Source organism: Panulirus ornatus, chromosome 12 (genome assembly GCF_036320965.1).
Source record: "Panulirus ornatus isolate Po-2019 chromosome 12, ASM3632096v1, whole genome shotgun sequence".
Lineage (NCBI taxonomy): Eukaryota > Metazoa > Arthropoda > Malacostraca > Decapoda > Palinuridae > Panulirus > Panulirus ornatus.
The window spans coordinates 47,184,151-47,211,821 of record NC_092235.1 but is presented as its reverse complement, the minus strand read 5'-3'; the positions used below and the strand labels follow the sequence as shown (position 1 = coordinate 47,211,821).

Sequence of the window (27,671 nt, the reverse complement as noted above, 5' to 3'; positions counted from 1 at the left end):
CGTCACTAGGCATTACTCGCGCCAGGCTACATATACGTTAGCTCTTACTAAACCCGTGAGCGTATCGTAGTGTTAGGCCAGTGAGTGAGTGAGTGGTGTCTGGGAGGACTGGTGGGCGAGTGTGCTCCGCCACCGGCCTCGCCAGTGAGAATGGTGCCGTGAGCCGTGTTGCCGAGTAGGGCATTTTAAGTTTTAATGAGTTCCCTCGTTCAAGTAGAACACTTGTAAGAGATTGGGCCTCCGTCAGGGAGGTGCTGAAAATGCCTTTGAAGATGCACAGGTAAAGACTGAGGTATGTGTGTGTGTAAGGCCAGGCCGGAGGAGTGACAACACTTGTGTGTGGTCGTTGAGGTGAACGCTGGGTGTAAGAGGAAGTGAAGAACCAGCAGCAGGTCGGCTGGTGGCAGGCACACTAACACTCACTTCTGCACCGGGACCATCTGCTTGGCCGTACCCCTGTTGGGCCACACTACTGCTGGGCAACATCTGCTGGTCCACACTGCCGCTGGTCAATATAGTTGCTGATGGTCCACAGTGCTGTTGGTCCATGTTGTTGTTAGTGCACACTGCTGCTGGTCCACACTGCAGCTTGGCCACAGTGCTGCTGGTCCACACTGCAGCTTGGCCACACTGCTGCTGGGCTACGGTAGGAGGACCTGGTACTGTACCTCAGGACCTGTAAGGCTGCCACCTTGAGAGGGCGGGAAGAGTGGACGTGACACCCGGTCCGCGCGAAGGCCCAGCGACAGGAGAAAATACTGTATGCGTCAGTGCCAAGCCTCGGCCATGACTCTCTCCTCCCACCCGGCCGCTCTGTGGGACAGACCGCCGCCTCTACTTGCCCTCCACCGACGTATTTTATCATTAAATATCAAAATGATCACGAGTGAAGCAAAAATGCTGGGGAGGAGGCGATGAATACTGTTTAGGAGCGTTGCATGAGTGATGGTCACCGGCCCAGACCAGGCCAAGCCCCAGCCCGGTCCCACCCCAGGTCCCTCCCCCGCCACCCCAGGCAAGCTCATGCATCCGGAAATGGCCGCTCTGTTGGGATAAGTATAACTTATCTCGCAGCAGCCGCGGCAGCAGCAGCACCAGCAGCAGGTCTGAGCTCTCTAACCTGCTGCCTGACATACGCTCCTCCTGCACCACCCACTCAACCCTCACGCTCCTGCCTCACCACACACCTCTCAGCACACAACTTCACTTCACCCCACATTCTCACAATATCTAGTTCCCCACACTCCCTTCTCTCACTCCACATCTCTACTTCACCCCATATCCTGTACCTTGCATTCATATTCTTCCTCATGTCACACCCATCCTCATCACGGCCACCCAGTGCCCGGTCTCCACCTCACCGCACACATGCTTTCCTCATCCCGCCTAATTCCACACCCCAGCCTCCCACTACACACCCTAACTCGCATACACACCTTCCATCTGAATTGTCACCCCACGCCCCACGTCCTGCTTCTCCCTCACTCCCTACATCCCCCTCGCCCCGCAGCTTACCCAGCCTCACATTCATCATCAACCTCACATCCCCTACTTTATCGTAGTTGCACACCTTACCTCACCCCGACTCCCTCCTCGACCCACACCTGACGTCAACCCCTACAGACTCTCAACTTCATTACTCACACACATCAAACCTCACTCGACACTTCCTGTCTCTCCCCACACACCCCTTGCTCTGCCGCCATATATCCCCTCGCCTCACTTTACCTCTCACCTATACAGTTTCCCACACACACACACACACACACACACACGGTACAGCTCTTCACCCAACCCACCTACCTACCTGCGTACCACACTTTCCCCTGCCTCACCTCACACCCAGGATTACCCCATCTCACACATACTTCTGTCTCCTGGCCGCTCTCCTGACTCCGCCTCAACCCCCAAAGCCCGATATCTATATACCTGACACCATACTCGTCATTCTTCAGCATGCATATTTGCCTCACTCCACCTCAACCTCAACCTCCATCACATCTACATGCTCACTACCTCAGTCTACCCCGATACCTCGCCCCACGCCCTTCACCTTATCCCACACCTGCATCACCCCGTACCTGCCTCAACCCTTTACCCCGCCCCACACCTTTTGCCTAACCCCACCCTAATCCCCTGGCACATCTCACACATGTGCTACTTCACCGTAGACACCTTGACTCATCCCTGATCAAAATCGCTGATCACCAACCAACCTCACCCAATACTCCTTACATCATCCAGCACCTTCGTAATACCCCACACCCCTTACCTCAATATAACACCCAACACACCTCGTCCCACACCTGTTGCTCTTAAGAAGATATCACCACCCCTCCTTCATGTCTGATTTATAAGAATTATGTGTAATATGTTCCGCGTAAAACTTATGTAACTTTTGCAATCCTTCCTCTCCTTTCCACACCACACACTCCACTCCCAGCACCCCCTACCTCACCTCCCACACCCACGCCCTGCTCACACACGTCCTGCCTCACCTCCCAAACCCTCACCTTGGCTCACACACGCCCTTTCTTACCTGCCGCCTGTCCTTACATCACTAATAAACTCCTGCTACCCAACCCTATAACTAATTGTTCCTCGTGTGTGCATTATATATATATATATATATATATATATATATATATATATATATATATATATATATATATATATATATACACACACACACACATACACAATGGTAGGAACGATACTGTCGTTCGATTTAGATCTATCTTTTCAAAATGTCGTCACGTGATAACCTCATGGACAAGAATTTGATTTGTTATCAGTACAAAGATGACGTTCAGGACCGACCCATCATTAGGCATCACATAGACAGACAGACAGACAGACAGGGTTGCCAGTGTATCAAGGACAATCGTGAGGAGACCAGCATAGCTGTTGTACTGTGCTAAAGGCTTATGATATTCCAAACAATGTATTCATTGTTTAGTAAACCTGTTATGGAGACCTTAGGTGTATCATCAAGTGATCCTGATGTATGATAGACCCTGAGCGTACGTGCTGAAAACTGTAGAAATTTACTAAGATGGTTGCTATCCTCGATGTGTATTCCACAATACGTTTCTGATGGCTAGTTGGTGTATTGTATAATGACGCTGGTATTAATAAAGTGGTGAACCTGGGGTTACAGTGATTTATGAAGTAAATTTGTTATTCATTGTGTAGTGCATGTAGTACACTCTGTATAACGAACAGTTTTACGATGTAATCAATTCTATAGTCAAGTGATATTGGCTTTACCTTTATACCGAAAGGTTAGGAACAGTTTCCTGGCTGTAACTGCCATTGAGCAACCTTGCTTTGAATAGTATAGATAACACTGCCGACTACATTTAGTAAAGATTAATGTAAGGTGTGACAGACAATTATTACTTAATAATTTACTGGTGTTAAAGAGCGAGAGGTTATCGCTCACTTTAACCCCCTTACCCCCTCCCCGCCACAGTAATATGCAAACACTTTGCTCTCGTGTTCATCGTTAAGTTTTCAAAGTCTATGACAAGTTGACTTAGCAGATACCAGCAACCTTGGTAGCTCTTGAGGATAAGAAGGAATTGCGTTAACCCCCCACCCCCACGGAGCCCTCCTTTAACCAATTAAAATCAGTTAAAAGCTGGTCAGCATGTCATCAATACTATTTACTGGTGATCCTTGAAAAAATGTATCGAAATTATAAATTCATATTCTACTGACAGACTCACAACAGCATCTAAGATAGGCAGGGGTAGACAAAAGAAGCCCTAGACATGTTTAAATTCATGAGTAAAGCGGGCAGGGAGACGTGTGGGAGGAGGGTCGCCAAAGCGTGTCTGATCCCGGCTAGCCAGCGAGCCGGAATGACGGCGTTTACACTGCGGGACCCCGGTACCTGACGCAGATAACCTACCGATACTGTGATAATATTAGTGATAGGCCCGTTGGTGGAGAGACGTGGTGCAATTACTTATCCTAAAGTAATGTTTCATATGAATCACTGTTTACATGCTTATCAAGAGCATTTTGGGTTGCGTATCGCAAGGTTTAGTCCTAAAGTATAACTTTTGCGTTGGCATCACTTGTATCAACTACTTTGTAATGTATTAGTCGCTGCTCATCAGCGAAGAAAAGAGTCAATAAGTATGATCGTTATAAGTAGCCGGTATAAAAGTTCCATGGCACACTCAATATTAGTGTACCAATAAGTGTTTATGCGTGTTTACGTAAAAGTAGGTGGCCGAACTTAAAAAATATATTTATTCTTGTTAAGAGTTATTGATTAGCCGCTAAATATTTGCAAGTGTGACGTGTAATGAGTATTATGTAGATTAGTGAGTGAGAACAATCATAACCGAACCTCCACCATAGGTATTCCATACACGCTTTCACTGGCTTTGTCCTTGGTGAACGGCCCCGGAGGTTGGCAGCCCTGCTCAGCTCACCAGTGGTGGAGGATGTAGAAAATGGAGAAAAGTGGATATCATCGTATGCCTCTTACGAAATTTATTCCATTCACCTCTAAGACATTCTGTTTATTTACATTATGTATATGATTTATTAATGATATTCTTCTGATGTTTATTAAATTTTTAAAGAGCCAATGAATACCTCTGAGCTGAGGATCGAACTTGCCGTGCCCGTTTTCTATACACTCTCCCAGTGACGTTTTGCCTGCAGCAGCTGGTCAGATGTTTCAGTTTAGATTAGGCACTCACTGGAAGAGGGTGTGTGACACTTCGGCTCTCGGTTTGAAAGTTTGTGTTAAGTAGAGCACTTTCAGAAAAACGTTTTGAACTCATCTTTTGGATTGTACATCATATCCTGAGTGTTATCAGGTGTGTACCATTCTAATATGGTTATATTGTTGTGAAATAACAGTGTTGTGAAGTTTTGAGGTGATAGTGTCTTTGTGACAATTTTGTTTAGACATTGCCAAGTCATTGGTAAATTTTCTATATGAATCGTAAGAGTGGCTTATTGAAATTCAACTGTATTTTAAGTGCTCATGTTGTAAGTTTAAGCATTGTGGATGTATGTGAAGTATCTTTTGGATTTTCGTAAGTACCAAGTATATGATAAGTTTTTGGAACTTAGGTTTTTCGCATGAAGTGATGACACACACATTACAGATAATGCTTGTGTTTGTCCCGGAGTCCCCGAACGAGAGGAATGGAGCGTGCACAGGCCATGTAGTTCCTTAAAGAGCTCACCACGAAGTTAACGGTTCTTGGCAGTATATTCGCACGGTTAGCCGCTAACTGCATAGTATCCATAAAGAGTTGCAATGTTAGTACTTCACCTTTTGTGATTTATTGCAGTATGTAAACTCGAATTATACTTACGACGGGTATGCTATTCATTTTTGAGTAGTAGTATTTCTAGTTACTCGCTATCAAGAACATAGAAGTTAGCAGTTCCATATTATCTCTGGTGGACAGTTTACACTTCATGATTGCTCTGTTGGAGAATGCATATGGTTAGTTATTTACATTGACGTAAATGTAAATGTTTATTGGTACAATAGAGATGTTAGGCATCAAGTGACGGGAAAATAGGGGACGAGTTGGTGGCTCCTCAAGGATTGCACAATTATGAATAATACCTAGAGCATTGGTTTGTGTGCGTGTGCTTAGTGGTGCCTCGCCACACACTGAACAGTTTCCGTGTGCTACACAAGTAGGTCGCCTCCACCTACCTCTTAAGATGTATACATTTATATATGGTGATTTAGTTTGTATTCGAGCTGCGGTATTAAGAACGAGAATTGTGGTGATGAGTTTCATATAGAAAGAAAAGGGGCTTAAGTTGGATTACCTGTATTTCCTTCAAGATATTTATTGCATCCGACATGCTGACTCGTGTACATCAGTGTTGATAAGGAAAATTACATTGAAGGTAACATACTTCTGTGTTGAGCTCAGATTTGATTTATACAACTTATGTTTTTGGCGTCTGGCCTGGCTCTGTATCAATAGCCTATGATGGTATTGTGACTACGTAATGAATTAGGGTTTAAAGGATTAGGGTAGATTTTTAACACCATCTTGACCCCACACGGAAGCAATTATGGTTGTCGGTGCACCAAGGTTGGAGCGTTAGTGCAGAGGGAGACAGGTGATTATGGTGAAGGCCGCTTCACCTAAGCTGTCGTGCAGCCTCCAGACCCAGAGCTTTGTTGTTCCCACAACAACACTAGACTGTAATGTGCAGACTGGTCGTTTTTCCAAGTTAGACAGTGATAACGGCGCTCTTTACCAGTACCGGTTCATGCCGTGTAGTGGGAGTGCAGCTGTTGTGGTGGAGTAGAGAAAGTTTACAGTGTGGTGACTCTCTGACACCAGCCTGTCTCTAGTGCTGTTAGTGATCGAGTGAAACTCGCATTTCGGCATCACGGGGATGAATTCAGAATCATTTTAGCTGTGGTTTAGTTTTCAAAGGTAGTGTATTATTCATGTGCAAGTATTAAAGACATCTTTCTTGATGTAGGATAATGAATTGTGGAGGACATTGAAAGCTCTGCTACACTAAGGTAGTGCTTCTCATCGGCCGTAGCAGGTAGCAGTAGTGACAGAGTCTTCGGTTTCCAGTGTTTGTTGAGGGCTTGACGCAACAGCCTTGGCATGGATTTCAACAAGTGCTGCGCCTGATTGTCGCCACGCGGGCTCGTACATGATTTTGTAGAGTGATTAGCCATCCAATCGACTGAGTTAGATCATGATTATGTCGGGAGAGAAATGGACTGAATTTGAGATTTGCAGTGAGTGGACTTAAATTGTTAGCTATGACTAATTTTTTTTTAGCTTTCTCTTTTATTTGATAATGTGACCATCGTTTCACATAGTGTTATCTCCCTTTCCAATAGGGTGGGTCCCGTCAGCTGTTCGCGCAACTGTTCCACCTTCCGTCTCTCTTCCGCAACCACCTCCCACTAACTCCCCCCTCCCCCTCCCAATGGCAGCAGCAGCGTCGCGTCCCTGGGCCTGTGTGTGAACCTGGCCCAGCTGACCCTGTCCCACTTACACGCTGTTGCAGACTCGCACACACTCCTACGCACATAGACACGTGTGAGGCAGTACTTATTGGTGTATTGCCATTAGTAAGGATCTTTATTCACGAAATCAGATTTAGTTGTTAAGAGCAGGAGATTTACGAGGCGGCAGATTTAACACCTGATTTTAGTGGGCATGGTGGACCTTTGCTTTCCTAGCTGTGGTAACCGCCTATTAATGGTTAGTCTTTGTAGCACCTTTCCTTTCCCCTACGGATGCTTGTATCATCATGGAAAGTAAATAGACAAATCCTGAGTTGCAAGGCCACAATGCATACTCAACGCTGACGACGTGAGCCCCTCCCTTATGAGTGTACACCCGTTGACCCACATCCTTGGAGGCCGCCACCCAACATTGTGTGGTCTAAAAATCGATTAGGTTGTTAAATGAACGTCTTGTTAGCAAATACTGTTTCCTCCGCCTTTCTCGTGATGTTAATATTTGAGTATGATATGAGTAAAGAGGTAGTTTCTCGTTTTAGGGGTTCCTTGTTGTAATTTTCATGAGGCGGCACATTAGTTTGGGTGATCGGGAAACCATGTTCTGTGTGGCGTGAGAGAGACTTGGGGAGGATCTGCCCTACAGATGGTACGGAGGGGGGGGATTCAGATTGTTGTAGGGAAGTGGGATTATGTAATTTATATTATTGTTGGTTAGGTTTTAATACACGTAGGTTTATTCTAGTTTGCGTGAAAGCGAACCATTGGGTGTAGGTCTTGTTCTCGTGTGTGTGGCTTGATTAGACATTTAGCATGGCGGAATTCCAAATAAAACTTTCGGCAACTTTGTATGACCTCCGCATGAACCGGCGTCTTTTCACTCTTGACGGCGAGTCCTGTAAATGCAGGTCCTGATTGTATGGCGGCCGGATGGACATGGCCACTGTACTCCAGGAGGTTAATGATTGTATCACTTTATGAAAGTCGTTTGGGGGGAGGGTCGATACAATATTGATTTGTGTTTCATAGCTTTTATCCATGCCCTTTGTATTTTGACGTAATTTATCACATTAATTATTACATTGCAACATATGTTTTTGAGCACTGTAGGTGTTCAAGGGTAGCAGTAAACAGCACACAGAGTCAAGAGAAGAAAGCTTCTTTTGCGAGGGATGGGTGGTGTTGGAGTGGTGCGGTACGACACGTTCCGGCAGCGTTTACTCGGTGGTGTTTGAGACCATATAATAGTTGAGTCTGGGGTGGGCTCACAGCGAGGAAAGGGAGCGGGAGAACCTCGTATGAAATGTTAAGCTGTGGAAAGCTATAATAATTGACTTTGCTAGGATGTTTTTCTTTTAATAACTGTCAGTAGGCCTTAAGTGAACACCAGAAGCTTAAACTATTTTTCTTTTTCTCAAGTAATATAGCATATTTTATCTCTGACTTTTGATGAGGCCTTACTGACAGTTCTAGGAATCTTTCAGGTATGCATTGTCTTTTTATTGCATAAAAGTTTATGCAAGAAAATTTTGATCAGGTTTTATACATTAATCTTTCATTTTGTGAACATGTACATTAATAACTTTTTATCGGCTGATATGCCAGCCACGCGTAATGGTTACCCTAGAAGACATGTTTTATTGAAATTAGGTATTTCGTATGGTAGAAGCAAGGAGCCTCACTAGCATGCTATATTAAAACATGATTTTGCTTAGATGTTCGTATGTTGATCGTATTTATCGTACTGCTGGGTTTACAGAAAATCTAAGCTTGAGTATATGCTAACATAATGGATACGATTATCAGAGATAATCGTATTTTTGAATTATGTATTTTTGAGGATGGTGATGTAGAAAGTTTGCGGTACGATATATTGGGATGTTGCGTCCATACATTCGTTTAGCCTTGGCACCGGGATTCTCCCCACTGGTACGACACGTTTTCCGCGCGAGGGAACTCTTAAATCGACGAATTGGTAACTGCACAACCTGGGGATTTTGTTGGGGTGAGCTCTACCCTTAGGCTCGCAACGTGTGATGTAAAGGATAAGTTATTGTTTTTACTACTGTTGTTCTTGCGAAATAAGCATAGCAACCATCAAATGTGACGTACAATAAAGTTTTTGATTGAGACTACTAGCATCACACAAGAACGGAGGCCAAGGCGTATAATTAAGGTGATAATAGTACCAGGAGGTAGATCCCTAACGTTAACTTTCCTTTTTAATGTCCTCATCGTCAAGTGTTGCTGATCTGGATTTTGTTTTTCTTCATTTAGAATTTAGTCGCGTTAACATGCAAACTTGTACATTAAACATTTTCCTGGTGTCAGCGTGACGGGGCGAACTAGGACTTACAAACCCCAAATAGGAAAATCCCCTTACGCATATTAGGACTCGGAAAGCTTTATCTGCATTGTTCTCGGGACGCATACCTGAATTACTTGCAACGTTTCGTTATACACGTATCAAGTTGGGATTGTGCCCGCCTTTTGGCAACGGTTCATTTACCATCTGTATACGTGATTTTAAGCAGGACCCAAACCTGTCGAGCTGCTTCAATGAATGTTCATTTATGAAATCAGTCATGAACACATTTGATGAAAGAAGACCGGGTGGTTTTGGTTTGATCATATGTTCAAAAGTTCAAAAAGTTGTGCAAACAACTTTATTTGAAAGAATTACAGAGGAGTTGGTCCTTAGGTGTTCTTAATATCTAAGGCGGAGTTTAGCGGTTCTTATGGTAGTAGTACAACTGTGTAGAACCCTGAAGGCTTTCAAGGCCGCATCTGAAGCCACAGGGAAGGTGCGGCTTCTATCTCGTAGGGGGAACGGTCGGATTTTCCCGTGGCGCCTTAGGGTGACCTCGTACCTCAGACTGCTCTTAACCTTTCATTTTTCTTAGTTCTTTGTCTTTAAGTTGTATACTTTGTGTTTAGATAGAGATAACATTAATATCAGTTCAACCCACGGTGAGGCGGACAGTGTCCCTTGCTTATGCGGGCGTGGACGCACGCAAGGATTCTGGGACTTAAGTGACGTCATTGTCCCAGCCGAGAGCCAGGATGTCCGCTTAGTAGAACGGGGCATTCCGCGAACATTTTCGGTGATTCATCTGTCTAGATCTCTTAAATTCTCAGTAGTAGTTTTACATGCCAATAATACCGTTGCAGGATAAACTTCATATAGGCGTATCTTATTTACTACGTTTTATAATATTGTGTTGCAATTAGCCATACAACTTGCGCCCACGTGTGACGTCAAATTGTTGACAAGATCGAGTGACGTTGCATGACGTCACAGCTAACTTGGCTCGCCATTGGCTCGAGAGGGAAAATCACGCCAACATCAGTTGCCCCTAATCCCACCACTTTCATTTTCTGTCACTTCTCTTCGCCTGCAGCGCCCCACGGAGCTGCCGGGCCGGGTGAACGAAAGTCTTTGAAACTCTGTGTATTGCGAGGGCGTCAGGTTGCGTTTCGTGGTAAAGGCAGAGGCGTCACACGTTGGTGGCTGGTTGGCCTCGGTGGTAGGGCTGCATGAGAGCGACTGACTCAGATACCCAAGCAACAAGTGTGCGAGCGGACGGGAGGTACTGAGCTCCCAGCCAACCGTCCGTAGTCTTGGAAAGAACATTTGCGTCGTTGTACCTTGCGAAGTCAGTTGATACAGACTGCGATATAATAGTGATACGGTGGATAATGGTGACATTGAGACATAGAGGTACGGAACGCTCATTGTTTTACACTTTCCGTTTTGTAGTTATATGCAGTTAAGTTCTAAGTGATTGTTGCTGACTCGTGTTACCAGTTGGTGAAATGTGTGATCATGAATGTGAGGGTCATCGAGTCTAATTTTACGGCGCCTAGTGTAACAGTGCATTACACTTGTTACACATTGTTTTAGTGCCACTCATTTGAACATTTTACTTTGTGCCGCACATGTCATGTAATTTTTCTATGTTTCCCACACTGCTGGTTCGGTTTCTGAACGTGATCTTGTTTCCTCTCAGGTGGTAGTCCGAGTATGGCCATCGACGCCAGCGGTGTGTGGCCGACCCCTAGTGGACGACGTGGTGCTCTTGGGACCTACAAGTTCCGTTTGCGTGAAGAGCGCAAGCGTGTGATCCGCTTCTCAAGTGAAAAGTACCGCATCATTGACGATCATGAGAAAGACCTCCGTCGATTTGTGCTTATCAAGTAAGTACGATGGGTTTCTATATAGTGCTTGAAAATTATTGTGGAGCTTCAGAGCAATATATTTGTTACTTGATGAACTGTTAACATTTTATGAGAACTTTAGTAATTTGAGTTCTGAAGCTGATGCAAGCTCATGCAAACACCATATACTAAAGCAGCTAATTATTTCTTTCAGGAACACTCTGAGGCGACTCCAGCGTGAGGCTCGAGAGGAGAAGCTGGCTCGTCATCGAGCTGGCAGCGCCAATGTCTCCCCCTCGTACCTGTCTGCCTCTCGCCCTCGTTCACCCTCCCCGCCGTGTGACATGCAGGTGTCTGACGTGCTGAGCGTGTACGGGCAGCCCACCCCAACCCCCCTTACCGCTTTGGAGGAAGATGACCCAGCGCCCCCGCCCAAGAGGCCCAAACTGTTCCATGACGACGATAAGGAGAACTCACGGGAGGCTTGTGACACACGGCTTCAGTGCGAAATGGATGAGAAGGACGACGGTCGTGTAGTAATGGACGACACTCAAGAAATTCTACGGGACGTGTACGAGACGTTCACCATTGAGCCTTTGTCGCAGCCCCGCCCCGGCACGCCCACACCGCCCCGCTCAGACACACCTTACTCATCCGCCCCCTACTCCTGCACCTTGCCCACTTCCACCACGCCCTCTCTCGCGGCAGCTGCCAACAACAACATCACCAGCAGCACCATGTGTAGCAACAACAATACAACGAGCTATAGCAGCACTATGAACTCTGGCGGCAACTGTTACGACTGGTCGAGGCCGCAGCAGCAGCAGTATGCCTGCGGCCACGCATCCCTCTTGGGTAACGACCTCCAATCTGTCGTTTTCCACAGCCTCATTGCCTCCTTGGAGTCTTAACGCGCGTGTGATGCTGTTGGCAGTCTCCAGCAGCAGTAGTAATAGCAGCAGCAGTGACTCGCGTTGACTGCAGTGCCATGCCAAAGAGGTGCAATCACTGTGCTGGGCGGCCCCCGGACCTGTGTGTGATTCATCAAGTGTTATCAGCTGTGATCTTACCATTACTACGCGGAACCCTGACTCGTGCAGTGCCTCAGTGTTGTGTTGGAGCAGGTGGGTTCTTAGAGCCCACGTCCTGCGGTGTGGTGGTGTGGGGCAGAACCCACGGTGCTAAGGACTGGGCCACTACCCGATGGTGGGTCGGCTTCTCGCCGTCTCACATACCAGATGAGAAAGGGAAAGCCGTGGATTTTGTATAATAATGTTCATACATTCATCATCATACAAACATTGGTCATTTACTCATCAGTATTCGCCCTCGCCACAATATCTTACCTTTGACTACATGTCCACTTCAAATTTCTTTAGTTATAGCAGTATCAAAATTACACAAAGTGATGATTCATTTTTTGGGTGAAGGCCATTTCCGACTCGTTACAAAGCAGGTAAACCACTAGGGCTTTGTGTAAGGTAGCCTTGTAGTGGGTTAAAGTGTTTGGAAATGCCACCAGGTTGTCATTCCCGACCCAGGGGAGGAACACATACGTCAACGTCCTTCCTATCATCCCGACAGGTGGTGGTCAAGGCCAGGTGACTAAGTGCTCTCCGTCCTGCCCTCCCAGTGGCTTCATTTAACGTTTTTATATTTCCTGTGTATGGTAACATTTTGTAAACATGCTCAAGAAGGCCGAGTAAAGACACTCAAAGAGACCACGTCACGAAGCCCATTCATAAGGCAGCTACTGAAGCTGGAGAGCGGATGTACTGTAGGGAAAGCCTGATAAGGTTACCAAGAGCTGAGGTAGTGAGGACGCCTCGTGGTTTCCCCCCCCCCCCCCGATGGGTCGGTCAGTGGCTGCTGTAAGTATTAGTGAAGTAGAACCAACAGGCATTTTTGTTGTCTAGTCCATGTTTTGTCAACCCCTTCCCCCATTTTATTTTTTTTTTTTTTTTGCGATGCTCTGCAGACAAGGTAGACAAAAACGTCATGACAATCAAAATGAGATAGTATTCGGTTGAGGTGTGTAATGCTGAAATGATTTGACGTGTTGGAAGAATTCTGGTCGAGTTACAATTTCTAGACAAGTTCCATTCCCTCGTATGTCTCACTGGTGTCACACCATGTCATCACCATAGGATGTATCGGATCACTGCCAGGGAGGAAGGTTACCAAAAAAAAAAAGATTGGAACTTTGCCTTAAGGTGATGACACTTAAAAGTGGATGTCCATGTGTTTAATTGTGAGCCTAGTCTGCAGTCGTCCAGCCCACCCCTCTACCCCCCGTCCTCCAGCCTGGGGTACCTCCTCTCCGCATCCCTCAGCCTGGGGTACGTCCCCCGCCAGGAGTACCTCTCCCTGCTTATCCCCAACTCGGGGTACTTCCCTTGCTCACCCCCAGCCAGGGGTACCTCCCCCAGAAACACTGTTCCCGCGAGGTGCACTCCCCCCTACCCCCCAGTGCCATCGGATCATCGCATAAAAGTAGAATTACTTTTTACAATTTTGTATATTGTACAAATGTATATGATGAGAATTTTATGATTAAGAGCTATTTGTATTTAGTTTGTAAAAATAGTAATATTCTCCATGAACATCAAGATGTCAAAAATACCAAAATGTAGTTTGTATAAATATTTTGTTCCATCTCTAATGTAATATAATAGTCGATATTACAAGTACCAACGATTCAAGCAAGACATGTATAATATATCACATTTATTTACACAAAGGTTGTATCATTATTTATTCAGACATGAATATAATTTATACTTTGTAAATTGACACAAAATAACGGAACACGTAGGTGGGGCAGCTTTGATGACGTCACGCTGCTCGTGACATTTAGCCTCCGCACAGGGGCTGGTGCTGCTAGCCAGCTACCCCAGATGACGTCATGGCCCAAAATTTAAGAAAGAAAATACCTTGTAACAGTTGCTGCTTCTCCGTTTACTGCAACATCATTGTTCATCATTTAAGTGAAAAATTACAAATATGTAAATGATATACTATGTATGTGGAATTATTCCAAATTATCTCTATAACAAAGAGCTGACCTGCTTAGCGTGTTCTGTTCAACTGTCACAAACCAAGCAGTTTAGCGTGTTGAGGGCCGAATTCTTTATTGATATTTCCTTTAGGAACTGATCAAGAAACTTTTAAGTTTATATCTAGTAAATGAGTTTTAACCTCTTAGGAAGTATCTGAAAGAAGTAGGCCCCACCCAGTAGTAGAGAGCTAAATTGCAATTATAAAGGTTGACAAACTGCCGTTAAGAGTATAGATTCCTATTGCCACTGGGTTCTGCTCAAACTGTATATTTTGTAACAGGAGGGCTCGGTGATAGTAAGATTCTTACTCGCACAAACCAGGTTTTATAATTTACATTGTAGTTTTTCTCTTTTGTCAGCATTATTTCATATTTTTTTTTCTTCACAAAGTGATTGTGTTTGCAGAGTAATTTAGTCGTATTGTTTACTTCTAACCATCCTGTTGACAAAGACCTTGTAAAGGATAAGGGTTTAGCACAATTGTAAAACTTTTTGTATTAAAAGTTTGAACTGGGTCTAATGTACAAAAAAGCCACTGTGGTGCGCCCCAGGGGTGGTGACTCCCCAGCGAGCTCCCCCAGTAGCTCTCTCCGTCGTCCAGTGACATCTATCCACTGAGGACGAGGACAGGCCGGGGACCCAGGTTGTAGAGTGCGCGATGTGACTAGCCAGGGGGCGCGCCATGGTGCATGTTGGGGGGGAATATTAGTTGTCACACTGGCTTCAGTTATGACATAGGTAGTGATTGCTATGTAGTGGTGACGCTATATACATCTGTGACATATAGGTAGTGGTGATGCTATAACGAAAGAGGGATGTTTTGTTCCTGCCAAACACGTAAAAAAGGTGTATTTGACTTGTTACATTGTATTTTGTGAATTTTCCAAATATATGATATGAAAGATAAGTTAACCTTTCCTTGTATCCCCGGATACCTTGATATATTTTTTTCATATTTCTGAAATGTGAAAATTTCAGCATGAATAAGGATTCTGTACAGTATAAAGAGAACCTTCAGATATTGGAGAGCTGAAACATACTAATGATATGAAGCAGAGAAGCTTTGAAATTCTTCATGAATGAAAACGAAAGCTGGATGAGATGATTAACAGAAAAGTAGGCGTGGAACATGCCCAAGATGCATTAGGACATTATTTTCTATTCGTTAAACAAACACATGAAGGTGTTAACAACGGTAAAGTTAATGACCAGTCACTAACAGTGGCGCACTTGTCTGTAAAGGTAGATCATATGAATTCATGTCAGAAGCCTGGCAACACAGAACTAAGATGGTATGTTGGGCCAAGTATAAGTGTATGGTGATAGATTGTCAATCCAATTACTAAACCTTTCTGTCTGATGGAAACATTCATTACTTGAAAAAAATGTCAAAAGTGGATCATTTGTTAATGGAGATGATTTTTTTTTTTTTTCTAGAGAATATGTATATTTTAGGTTGGGATATAAGAACTGCATTAGAAAACTGAGATTTTTGTCAAAAAATTATCATGCATGTGAATATCTGATTTGCTTTAGAACACGCTTTCAGTATTAAGTAATAACTAACGGAAACAAGAATGATTTAATATTTTTTTGAAGAATTACAACTAAAGAGGGATACACTAGCATTTCTTGCATCAGTTTTCTGACACATTTTTTTTCGTGTGTTTTGTCACGCATGCGAATAGAACCAACGGACCAGTCATTTCGTATTTTTGAACATAAACAAGGAAGATGGCGGCGACTGTTAAGAAAGCTGCGATTGTCTTGACTTTACTTGTGACGATTAGATAATGCAGGAAGACTAAGCGTGATTAAAAGTGTATCTAGGTGTGTTCATGCTTGGCGCGAAGAGAAACTGAGGATATATGTCACAAACGTAACATGGAGAGTACTGAGAACTCGAGCGCCACAGTTATTGTACCGTGGGCCTTAATCTTCCTTGACTTCCGTTGCATACTTATGATAGCTAATGAGCTAATGTCTCATAAAAAAACGATGGGACTATATGTTCAGTAAGACATTCTTTGGAATGGTGTGTCCACAGTGGAATGAGTGCTACAAAGGCCATGGTCCCTTGCATTTGTAGTTTGGAAAAAACAAGAATCGTTCACCGACGTCATAGTGAAGAGGCTTCCTCAGCAGGTCATCACCTGGACATATGATGTGCCACTTTCAAATGTTCTGTTGACAAGTAAGTGCATTATGGCAGTTCCTAATGAAGTTGAGAGCAGTTTTGCGCAAATACAAACTTAATCATTTGTAAGACTAAGTCTTTCAGTGTTCAGTGGAGCGCTATCGTTTAATGTAATATGGTTGGAGTATTGTGTGGGATAGGTAGGGTTGCCTGATGACTCTCACAATGTTTAGTGTACTGTATGTGGTTAGTTTGGATTCAAGCGTCCTTTTTATTGTGTAGAGCTCTACGCGTGATAGGTGGTTTACTACCCACAGAAGTTATGAAACATCTTTATATATCAAGCTTCACCCTTTATATCCATTGGTAGCTAAAATATCAGTTTCCATCTAGTAAAGCGTTTTTGGTGATTTTTTGAGGGCGTCTTGATCTTACGGGTCATGAGTAAATTGGAGTGTATGATCTTTTTGGCATGTGATTAGACATCTAAATCTCCTTTTGCAAGTCAAGAGTTCTTTGCTGTTATTCTATAATACCATGCTTGGGTAATCTACTTTGCCAGAAAACCTGAGGAAATATGGAGGCTTCAGTAGGCTGAAATTGAGCCGAGGCTTTTCGTGTGTGAGTTAGCACCAGAGGTGTGGTAAGAGAAAAGTTCGATAGGTTGGTCAGAACACTTTAGCCTTTTCAGTTCCATTAAATTTGCAGTCTGGAAAGCGATTCGTTTACTATCTTATGAACCCAGTGTTCATGCATGAATCTCCGCTTGTCATACTCAAGTATGACCATCCAGCTGCTAATGATTTTGCCATGTTCACACATCAGTACCTTGTTTTCTTGTATAAATGTTGATGCTATGTTCACGTATATAGTTCCACATCATGGGTTCACATGGGCATCCACAGTAGGGTTTATGTGTGAATACCCACGTTTGTCATGCTTAAGTTGAAATATCCACGTATGTGAACTTATGAATATCCAGTAATATGAAAAGAAACTTTTAAGATCTTATTTCTTGGTAAGATGAGGTATTTCCTGTGCTTTAAAGTCTTCCCTGTCTTAGGAAAATACGAATGAAAGAACTAAGATACCTCAAACATTTTGTTTGGCTCATCAAGCGTATCTGCACACGTCGGCATATAATTAGGAAACCTCATTGGGACCATGAGCTGTATGATGGTTCAAGTCCCATTTGTATGTTTGAGATTGACTTTTCTAGATATTTCGTTGCTTTTCATGACCTCCTGTTATGTCTTCCGCTGTGAAATTAACCACTTCTGTTCACCAGTGAATATATCTTCGTGTGTCATGACCATATGAGATATCCATTTCTGCTGTGCTCTCGTATCCCTATCCTGTGTCATGTCGAATGTTGGATCAATGTTGGATCAGCTTCCGTCGTAGTTAGTTAAATACGAAGTCAAGGATGCGTACATTTGTCCTTTATTATCATTTTCATTTTTGATTTAGATTAGACCTACGTGTACTTTGTTCTTAAACTCCAACCCACCAGACATGTAGTCCATGCTGTTAAATCTTCTATCCTCAGTATGTAATAGAAATGAGCGTATTTGCCCATTTTCTATGCTTTCGTGTTAGTTTGCATTGCATGTCTTTCATACTCAAGTATATTGAAATTAATAAGAATAGCTAATGAATTGTGTACGATTGTTGCTTTGCGTTTAGGCGTCTAGTTGTTTCCATTATTTCTACATTGTCAATTGATTTATTGACTTTTCCCATTGAGGAGAAGTCTTTTCGCGAAAATCGAGATCCGTACAAATAAGAAATCTGTCGAAAAACACTAAGCATTAATTAAGTTCAGCCTTAACTCCAAATTGGGGGCCCAACTCTGCCTTAGCTTACCTCAACGTAACCCACACACGGTGCAAGGAAAATAAACGAGCCAATAAAATGTTTAAGCCACTGGTATCACTAGTATGTCAGTTAGCACCATGATAAAGATATAGCCAAACTATGACTTTATTGGTCCCTTGGATGCTTTTACAGGATAGTTTGAACCGGTTACAAATCGGTGGAAGTGTTATAGTGCTTTCCGAGTTGGTAGGGTGTGTCCTGAACCGTTTTCTATATGGGAGGATTATGTACGAGGTGAACATTGACTGCTCGGAGTTTTCTCTGAGAGTTGATTTGACATTTACCGTATCTGTAGTATTTTATCTGTTCCACATATAGGTAGTTGGTTGTTGATTTATGTACTTGTGTACATTCCACATATAGGTAGTTGATTATTGATTTATGTACTTGTGTACATTCCACGTATAGGTAGTTGATTATTGATTTATGTACTTGTGTACATTCCACATATAGGTAGTTAATTATTGATTTTTGTACTTGTGTACATTCCACATATAGGTAGTTGATTATTGATTTTTGTACTTGTGTACATTATCAGAGTCATATTTCGCGTCAGGTATCAGAATGTCATTCTGATATCTGGGGGGGGAATTATTGTCCTGCATGAAATTCTAGACGTTTCTTCTAGTTGCCTTTGACACGAGTACGTAACACTAAGGATGCATCCGAACATATGAAACCAAAATTCACTGAGGCTTTACTTTTCACCCATTCACTTGAAAGGTTTGGCATTAATCTAACTCCCGGGAAATCTTCAGTCACTTAAGATTGGTAGAGAGATCACTTATGTTAGGCATATTACTCTGGTATGGATGTTACTGTAATTTATTAACGATAACCTGAGGCAGATTCTGAAATTTAGTTGTGTTCATTACCAGGTGGTCGATCTGAGTGTTTCTTAACGTTGTAATTCACTTCCAGGCAGGTATTAAATCAAAATATATTCATCCGAGGTTTGACTGCGCGAGTTGCTCTGAGTCTGTCTGTTCGACTTGATTTACTGTTTTAAGAGCATGTACACTTAAGCTGTTACACTTTTGATAGCCAGTTGTATCTTTAAAGTTATAACAAAATTGGGAAATGAGAAGTTAGATTTGCTATATCTTTATATGACAGGTGCATAGTTAATGAAGTAAGAGCTACGCTTCGAATAGCTCCGAGAGTATCATAAGAGACATAACGAAACGACATACCTTACATTAGACGAAAACTTAGAATGTGCTTCGTAAGTCTAGTCTGTGCACTTAATGGAAACACAGAGATCTGATTGAGAGGGTACATGGGAGAACAGAGGAGCAGGTGCTTCATTTAAGGAAACTGAGCAACAAAGATGAGGCTGGAAACCACTTAGTTGTCCATCATGAAGGAGAGAAATAAAGAGATGACCTGTTCATAGCCCACAAACTTCTAAATCAGTTGAACATCGACAGCGGTGCGTTCTTTTTGTGATCTCTTAGGAGGCATAACAAGTAGCTAAGAAAGAAGACTGATAGAATGGATAAAGGGAAGAAATGCTTGAGTTGCAGCAGGGTGGGGGATAGTCGAACTAGCTACGTGACGAAATGAAGTGGAGCTGTCTGTATACAGAAGTCGAAGAAACTGATTGATGGCAGAGATTCAAGAAATGGGGCACCGCGAGTGTGGAACTTCCTTCCCTTATTGAACTGGATGATTTACACATTCTGTTTGCAGTTTTACATGTACACTTCAGACATAAAGGAAAACAGATATGGTTACTTACAAATTCATGCTGATTAGTTCTAAACAGAGTATAGGTGGGCGGGACTAATCTATGCCGCATGAAATTCTAGAGTTTTTGGTAGCATGATCTATCAATTCAAGAAACAAGCATCTCGAAAGTAGGAAAAAATTATGAGATTACTTTCTCCATTCACTTGAATAGTCTAATGAGTTAACTACTCCTGGGAAATCTTCATCACTTAGATTGGTAAGAGACAGTGGGGAGGCATATTTACTGATATATGATTACTGTAATTATATTAAAATAACCTAGAATTTATAATATATTGTATTCATTACAGGTGTCGTCTGGATTGTTTTTAATGTTGTATTCAGTTCAGGAGGTATAATGTCAAAATATTTCATCAAGGTTGCAGTGCAGAGTTGTTGGGAGTTGTACGTTGACTTGAATTGATTCTGTTTTAAGAGCATGATGAACAAGCTGTGTACTTTGATGCAGTGATCTGAAAGTATAACAAAAGTGGGAATGGGAAGTGTTAGATTTAGTATATTTATAGGAAAGGTGAATAGTAAGTGTAATAAGACTACGTTTGAGTCAATTAGTGAGTGTATTTAAGGAGACAAATAGGAAAGGAATTTTATTAGACGAAAACTTAGAATGTGTTGTAAGTTCTGTGCACTAATGGAAACCAGAGATCGTGATGAGAGGGTATGGGGAGAGGGCGAATTCAGGGGCTTATAAGGAAGTGAGCAACAAGATGAGTCTCGGAAAGCCACTAAGTTGCCATCATGAAGGAATATAAGATTGAACATGTTTCATATGGCCCATTGCTAACGTTGGATAAGTTGGCGAGTGATGATGTCTGTTGAATGTATTTTAAGAGGGCATAGGAGGTGCTTAGAGAAGACTGATAGAATGGATAAGGGAAGAGATGCTGTGGTTGCACAGAAAGTGGGGGATAGTAACGTAGAGAAAGAAGTGGAGTGGTTGTGACATGGAGAGAACTGATGATGGAAGATTACAGAGAATGGGGCAGTGAGGTGGAACTCCTTCCCTATTGAAATGGAGATTTACAATTTTTGCAGTTTTAATGTAACATTAGACATAAAGTAAAATCATGAATGGGTTACTTACAAATCATGCGTTAGTTGAACAGAGGCAATAATGGCGTAACATCACAAGTGACAACCACGGCCGTTCCGTCCCTTGGATGTAGGTTGTAATGGGTCTTAATTGGAATCAATACCTGCGAAAGTTAGGATAAAGTTATGATTTGTGCTTTCGTTAGACATTTAGAAAAGTGATTAACTGGCTGGGGGGCCCATCATGAAGTTGGGGTGGTATCTTACTATATACTGCAAAGAGATAACAAAATATATATATATAAAAATAAGAAACAAATTATAATAGTAAATAGATATATAATATATAAGATTTTAGATCATTGTGAACTGAATATATAGAGAGTAAAGGCCACGGAATAGACAAATTGAGAGAGATATGGGTCGAAAGTTTGTGCAGTGGACTGAACAGGGAGTGAAAGCGCGCACGAATAGAGTGTCGGGGAACACTGGTGACATGTGTGTGTGATTGATGAAGGCATGCGAAGTGTCCGGGGTAAACCATGGAAAGGTGTGTGGTGCCTGATTGTGGATAGGGAGCTGTGGTTTAGATGCATTATACAACATGACAGCTAGAGAATGGATGTGAGCTGCTGGTGTCTTTCTTCATCTGTTCCTTGCGCCTCATTGTTAACGCAGGAAAGGGCGATCAAGTGTGTGTGTGTGTGTGTGTGTGTGTGTGTTTATGGTTATAAGATGGTGCAACACGAGTGTAAAACACACACACACACACACACACACACACACACACACACACACATTGGTTTAGTGGTTAGTGTTACTAACCATGAGTCGATACGGGCACGCCTCTTTCGGAATCGCATAGGGTTCGATTCCTAGACGCGACCACAAGGTTGTCGTAATTCCGCCTCGGGTTGTAACGTCACAATTCCGACCGTCCTTCTCTTGTCTTATGGTGATTGAGAATTACAGAAAATGTATCGACAGCTTAAGAATTATTTGTTTTATTTGTGTTACGCTTGACTATCAGTTTAATACAAGAATATAATGTAAGATTGCGGTGAACTTATGTGTAATGCTGTGTTTTTTGTATGCATTATTATTTTTTTCATTTTAGTTTACGAAAATAATCACGTCTTATTATGTTCGTTCTATTTCTAGCTGTATTACATGCAATAAGAGCGAAGATAAGTACTTAGCAAGCAGCATTAGTAGTTAGGGAAACAATCATACCATTTCGTTCAATGTTGAATGTGTTTAGAGAATATTTAGCAATTTTTATTCACACAAAATATATTACAAAAGCAAAAAGCAAAATGCAGCTTCAAAATATTAAACTATGTATTGATACAGTCCAACATGGCCAGTGTGGACTTAGAATATTGGCAGCTTCCTTGAACTCTCACATATTCAGCCAAGGTAATCAATGCAGTGATGGATGACAGTTGCAAGGAATTACGACTTTTGGTTTTCATTTAAGTTTAGGTGCAACAGCTGGTAGATGCTTCGGGCTAAAGCTCTGGAAAGGTCTGAACTCAAGGCATGGAACAGGACGAACTGAGTCAGTGTTGTGTGTATCCTGGTTCACTTCATTGGCTAATTACATGCAATCTTAAAAAGATTATTGCTCAGAGAGTTATATAATTAAGGAAAATAACACGTATATTTTCTTTTACTTTTATTATGTATTTGATAAAAAAAAAAGGTTTATTAAGTATTCTGGAAATTTTGCCGACTGTACTGAGGACTGATGTCACGGGATTCCGATGACATCACCGACTTTCATCTATTTTCGTTCTAGCAGACGAAATTCCGGCCAACGGCAGTCGACCGTTACCCGACCCAGGTGTTCCTCCTTCCCTCGGGGCTGGTCGATAAGTGGGTACCTAGGTAAGGTGGGGTATGTGTGTGTGTGTGTGTGTGTGTAATCACAAATAATAATTATACAGTTTAATGCAAGGCACGTGTGGTGTTTAAGAATGTTTTATGCCGCTCACGTTTATCACACGTGCATAGTTACTGGCTGCTCTGAAATGCAAGCATGAAGCCACAGAAAATCGCTAGAGACACGTGCAGACACCCAAGCAGAGCTTCCATCATCACCTCCTCACACGGGCATAAATTGCAACGTAAACACTACATTTAGTCTCGATTTTTTTTTTTCAAATGGCATAACTTAATGAATATTGAAAATGATGAAAATAAACCTTGAAAATATTCCACAACATCCAGCCATTTCCCTCACTGCCCCTGTGACTGGCTGCCACACTGTACAGACCTATTGGAATAAACGTGTTTCTCAGGGTCGCCCGAGCGGCAGACTGCACAGCATTTCTGGCGGGAGCCTGGGTTACCTCCCAGGTGGCTGGCCTACACGAAGTCAGTTCGAGGTCTAGACTAAGCAGTGAACCACAGGCAGCGGCCTGCAGGATAGAAAGGGTAGGTCACTGAGCTGTTTCCAAGTGTGGTGGACTTAACGAAACGAAGCGTATGTACAAGGAGCTAAACACGACCTTTGAGCACGACGTGACGACCCTTGGGGTGTGATGCCGTGACCTTTGACTAGACTCTTACGAGTCAGGTCAAAAATCAGGCCATCATCATACTCAGGCTTGGGTCGAACCGACATACACTTACCTTACTCCCACCCCCATAAACTCTTTCAAAACATCCTTACAGAAGTTCCTCACGTTTACATATATTCCCGAGATAAAATTAAGCGAACATATACCCGATCTTTCTGAAACTATTTGCACTGAGGAAGCCTTACAACCAACGGACAAATGAGATCTGTCAGAACTAAAGCAGAAACTAAAACTAGAAATCCAAGAACACGCCATCATTTTTTTTTCTCAACATTTGATCGTTGTTTCCCACGTTATCGAGGTAGCGCTAAGAACAAACGAAGAAAGGCCACAGACTCTCACATCCATTCTCTAGCTGTTATGTGTAATGCACCGAAACCACACCACACACACACACACACACACACACACACATATCGTAGGTGAAAGTATACATGTATATGTTAAGATATGCTGTAAATACAGGGTTAGAATACGAGGGTATACTAGCGTAAAACCAACAGTTTCCGCCCAGGTCGTCTTTCTACCACACTCGCTTGTAATAAGTCTCACGCCACTTTAGTCAACCTGTGTAAACCATTAATAAGCTAGACAGCGCTTAAACCGAGCCAGGCATAAGACTTGCCGCGTCTCACGGACCATCTAACGTAACGCTAACCTCACAGACAATGTGGTATCGTGTAAAGTCACGGTTGACGGGCATACACTATCAGGAGTATCTAATCTGGTAGCTGGCTGGCTGGCTGGGCTGGGTTGGTGGAAGGCGGTACAGAAGGTAAGATGTAAAGACCAGTGGCAGAGAGAGATGGTACAGAAGATGGATGATTTATAAACTGATTTATTTCAAGAATATGAAAAGGGGGGAATAAAGTGTGGAAGGAAAGAGCGGTTAGTATGTACAAGTGAGGAACGGTATGGAGGAAGGGTTGGGAGGAAGAGAAACTTGGGAAGGGGGAGGGAGGGGCAACATAACTGAGAGTGAGGCTAATTATAAGGTGGTGGGGGAGGGGCTAGGCGGAGAGAGACAGAGAGTTGGGGAGGAGGTGTCACGGACGGAGATAGAGCAATGCGTGATTGTTATAAAGGTCAGGAGTTATAATTGCATGTTTAGGATGCGTCACGCTGCCAACGGTGTCGAGTAGCGCAGCAGGAACGAGCGGTGTAGCCAGAGGTGGAGAAATGTGCTTCCTTAGGTAGGCCATCCGCGGCCGCACCCGCCTCCACACCAGCACAGTAGACTCACCCACTTATCGCCGACAGTTCCTCAACTCTCACTCTTATGACTGTTTCTCTCCTAGATATAACTCAAAATGTTCATGGCCTTAATGAAGTATTTCCATGGGAAGGAACTTTTCCGTCATGAAATCTTTGCATTGCAATGTTAAATTTGATCTCCAGGTAACGGGAATGACTTTCATTTTATATAGTTTTGCGGTGAGTTCACATCTCCAAATAATTAGAGTAACCTGTGGTAATACAGTAGGGATGACACGAAAGAATTAGAGGACAGGGAGGAGAACTGTCTGTGATACAGGGAAGGAGACAGAAGTTGAACAGGAAGCCAAAGGAAGAGTGTGTGGCAGCACTGTGACCGTCCTGGACCACAGCTACGAGACTGTCTTCAAGGGAAAGTTTACACATGTCTTCGTAGCTCACATACTGAAACGATTGCATTTTTCTTTGTCTTAGAACCGCGAGGTTCTTGTCTGTCATTGTATCCAATATCAAGATAACTTGTCCGTGTGTGTGTGTGTGTGTGTGTGTGTAAGCGTCCTATGTACCGTGCGAGGATGTTCGACTGACGTGTAATTTCTCTTTTGTACAGTCCTGGGTGAGAACTGTACTCTTATAGGGAGTTTTAAGCACGTCATCTACCCGTTCCTTAAGTGTAAGGTGTTACTTGGGCATATATGGCCGAGGAACAAGTCTGGAAATGTTTATGAACATTGATAAAGTGAGAGTGTCGTAAGCTGATCCGACCATCCGTGTCGCTTAACTAGTAGTGTCGGTTCGTCCGTGTGCGCATTCATGAGTTGCATTTGTCAGTTTTTTTTTTTTTTTCGAGTGGTAACTCGTAGCAAACCTAAATCCCAACATAGACCAATCCAACTGCTACTGCTTTTCACTTCAGAGATCATTTGTTATTTCCCTTTTTTTTTTTTTTCATGCGAATGATATATTCCAACTGAATTACCGCGGCGACCCTGGCTGGAGTGATAGCTAGCTAGGATACCCCGCGAGGACACGTGAGATCCTGTACAACAACTGCTGGTTTCTCCTTGCCAGAGTCTAGAGATCATTACTGCCGAAGGAGATCGCTGACAGATCTTGTGTTCCTTTGTTTCACTAACATATCTCGCGTAACTGATGGAAAAAAAAAAGAAATACAATTACACGCATGGCTTAACAAGGAACATTAATAGATTAACAGCACGTAGTGAAACGCTGAAAAAAAAAATACTGCAAGAACTAGAGTAACAACGAAAACAAGGCAGTTGAGTAAGCAAGGTGAGGAGGAACCCGCTGATGACAGTCTCCGGGGATGACCCACCGACGTCCGCGGCTCAGTATAGAGTAGCTTCCCATTCCCCGTTAGCGGTGCGGCCTGCACCGTCTCCCAGTGAAAGTGGATTCCAGCCATCTGTTGCTTGGGCCAACCTACAACACCGCACTCTGACAGAGAAACACCTTCAGAGGAAGAAACAGATGGGAACTAGATATGTTACACTCTGCCTCGCTTTCGTCCCTTCGTGCCTCGTCGTATTACAGTAGGGACTGGGAAGCCTCTCTCACCTGCACAGGTATATACAAACGAGATAGGAGTGACCTACTTCCTTCCCCTTCTTCCCGTCTTACTGTGTGCTTATGAAACTTGTCATATACTGAGCAAGAGCCAGGCGATCCTTGAACATCGCAACTGTACCAACCTATTTATGGCAGACTGTGTAGTGCTTCCTGACGCAGAGTTGGCGCCGTTGACGTCCCAGGTCCTAGGATGAGGGAAGACAGGGTCAGAGGATGCCACAGATGCCTCCAGTAGGACTTTCTACGAGGGCAAGGTCGTCATCAAGGCCACGCTTAATGGGTGTTGCCCATACAACGAGTCGACATTACTTAGAAAGGTCACGTGGAACTATCTTCAGCATATAAAGTTTGTTTGGTGATCTTACACTATCCTCGGAAAGAGATGTCGTAAGGAGGTATTAACACACAAAAGATGTTCAAGACTTGGGCCTTAGGAGTATAAAAGTCCCTCCCAGTACAGTTCAAATAGAATATCACCCTCTCTCACCCTCTCTCTCTCTCTCTCTCTCTCTCTCTCTCTCTCTCTCTCTCTCTCTCTCTCTCTCTCTCTCTCTCTCCACTCAGTAACTGACCTACTCACACGCACACAGACACACGCACACACGCGCGCATGTGTTTGCACCACAAGACTGCCAGTGCGGACTACTGTTTCGTCTTGTTCACAGTTGTGCTCACAGTTGTTGTTGAAAAGCTGTAGGCTTGAGAAAGAAAACTAGAAGGGCAAACCAAAATTATACTAAGTGTTCTCATGGGAAGTATACATTGGAGTTTCTCAGGAGTAAAGTTTACCACGTTAACATCAGCTGGTGTTTACATCAGTTTCCTTAAAGTAGCTGTGTCATGGATTTGTACGTTCCGGTATTTCTGACTAGGCAATGACTTTTACACTTGCGTTACATAAAGTCCTGTTATATTTACTTTCTCGAGCCATTTACTTTTATTGGAACTAAATCTTACAATATAAATTGAGATGGTTGGTTGGTTATGTGGGCTATCGAGTGCTCAACGTCGTTATAAAAATCAGCCTAAAAATCTTGAGCATCTTCAGTTATTCACGATAAGGCCATACGTGCTCTCAGCTGCTTACATAGCCACCAGTTTGATGCTGTGGTGGAAAATTTTGGCGTAAATGAGGAATGCAGTAACATAGAATTTGTTTCACGTAAATTGGTGAAATTTTCTTTAATCTCTTTCTCTTTACTCTTTTAAATTGTTCGGTGGGAAGTGCTCAAGATGAGTTCTGTTTGGGTACAACGGATGACTTACCTCTC

At 43.2% G+C, this 27,671-nt stretch overlaps 1 protein-coding gene and 1 long non-coding RNA gene across 3 annotated transcripts in view; both read left to right on the top strand.

Annotated features, from left to right (window-relative positions):
• The first annotated feature begins 4,684 nt into the window (after positions 1-4,684).
• Positions 4,685-15,118, top strand: LOC139752042 (uncharacterized). 2 transcript variants are annotated; one of them, XM_071667855.1, is made up of 3 exons: positions 4,685-4,841; positions 11,005-11,191; positions 11,367-15,118. In XM_071667855.1, exons 2-3 carry the CDS (start codon positions 11,019-11,021, stop codon positions 12,061-12,063), a joined length of 870 nt encoding a protein of 289 aa, XP_071523956.1. In that variant the 5' UTR covers positions 4,685-4,841; positions 11,005-11,018; the 3' UTR covers positions 12,064-15,118. The 2 variants fall into 2 exon arrangements, with proteins under 2 accessions (XP_071523956.1, XP_071523955.1); XM_071667854.1 differs by lacking the exon at positions 4,685-4,841 and adding an exon at positions 9,694-10,715.
• Positions 15,119-15,946: 828 nt separating this feature from the next.
• Positions 15,947-27,671, top strand: part of LOC139751742 (uncharacterized) — a 108,240-nt gene continuing 96,515 nt past the window's right edge. Inside the window, exon 1 of the long non-coding RNA XR_011713413.1 lies at positions 15,947-16,405. This is a non-coding gene — a long non-coding RNA (uncharacterized lncRNA). The remainder of the gene's footprint in view (positions 16,406-27,671) is intronic.

Bases quoted from the DNA above. Each gene is read 5' to 3' on its own strand.
- LOC139752042 (XM_071667854.1), top strand. From the start codon at position 10,694: ATGGTGACATTGAGACATAGAG. The intron at 10,716-11,004 runs GTACGGAACGCT...GTTTCCTCTCAG, and splicing joins GGTGACATTGAGACATAGAG to GTGGTAGTCCGAGTATGGCC. The intron at 11,192-11,366 runs GTAAGTACGATG...TATTTCTTTCAG, and splicing joins CGTCGATTTGTGCTTATCAA to GAACACTCTGAGGCGACTCC.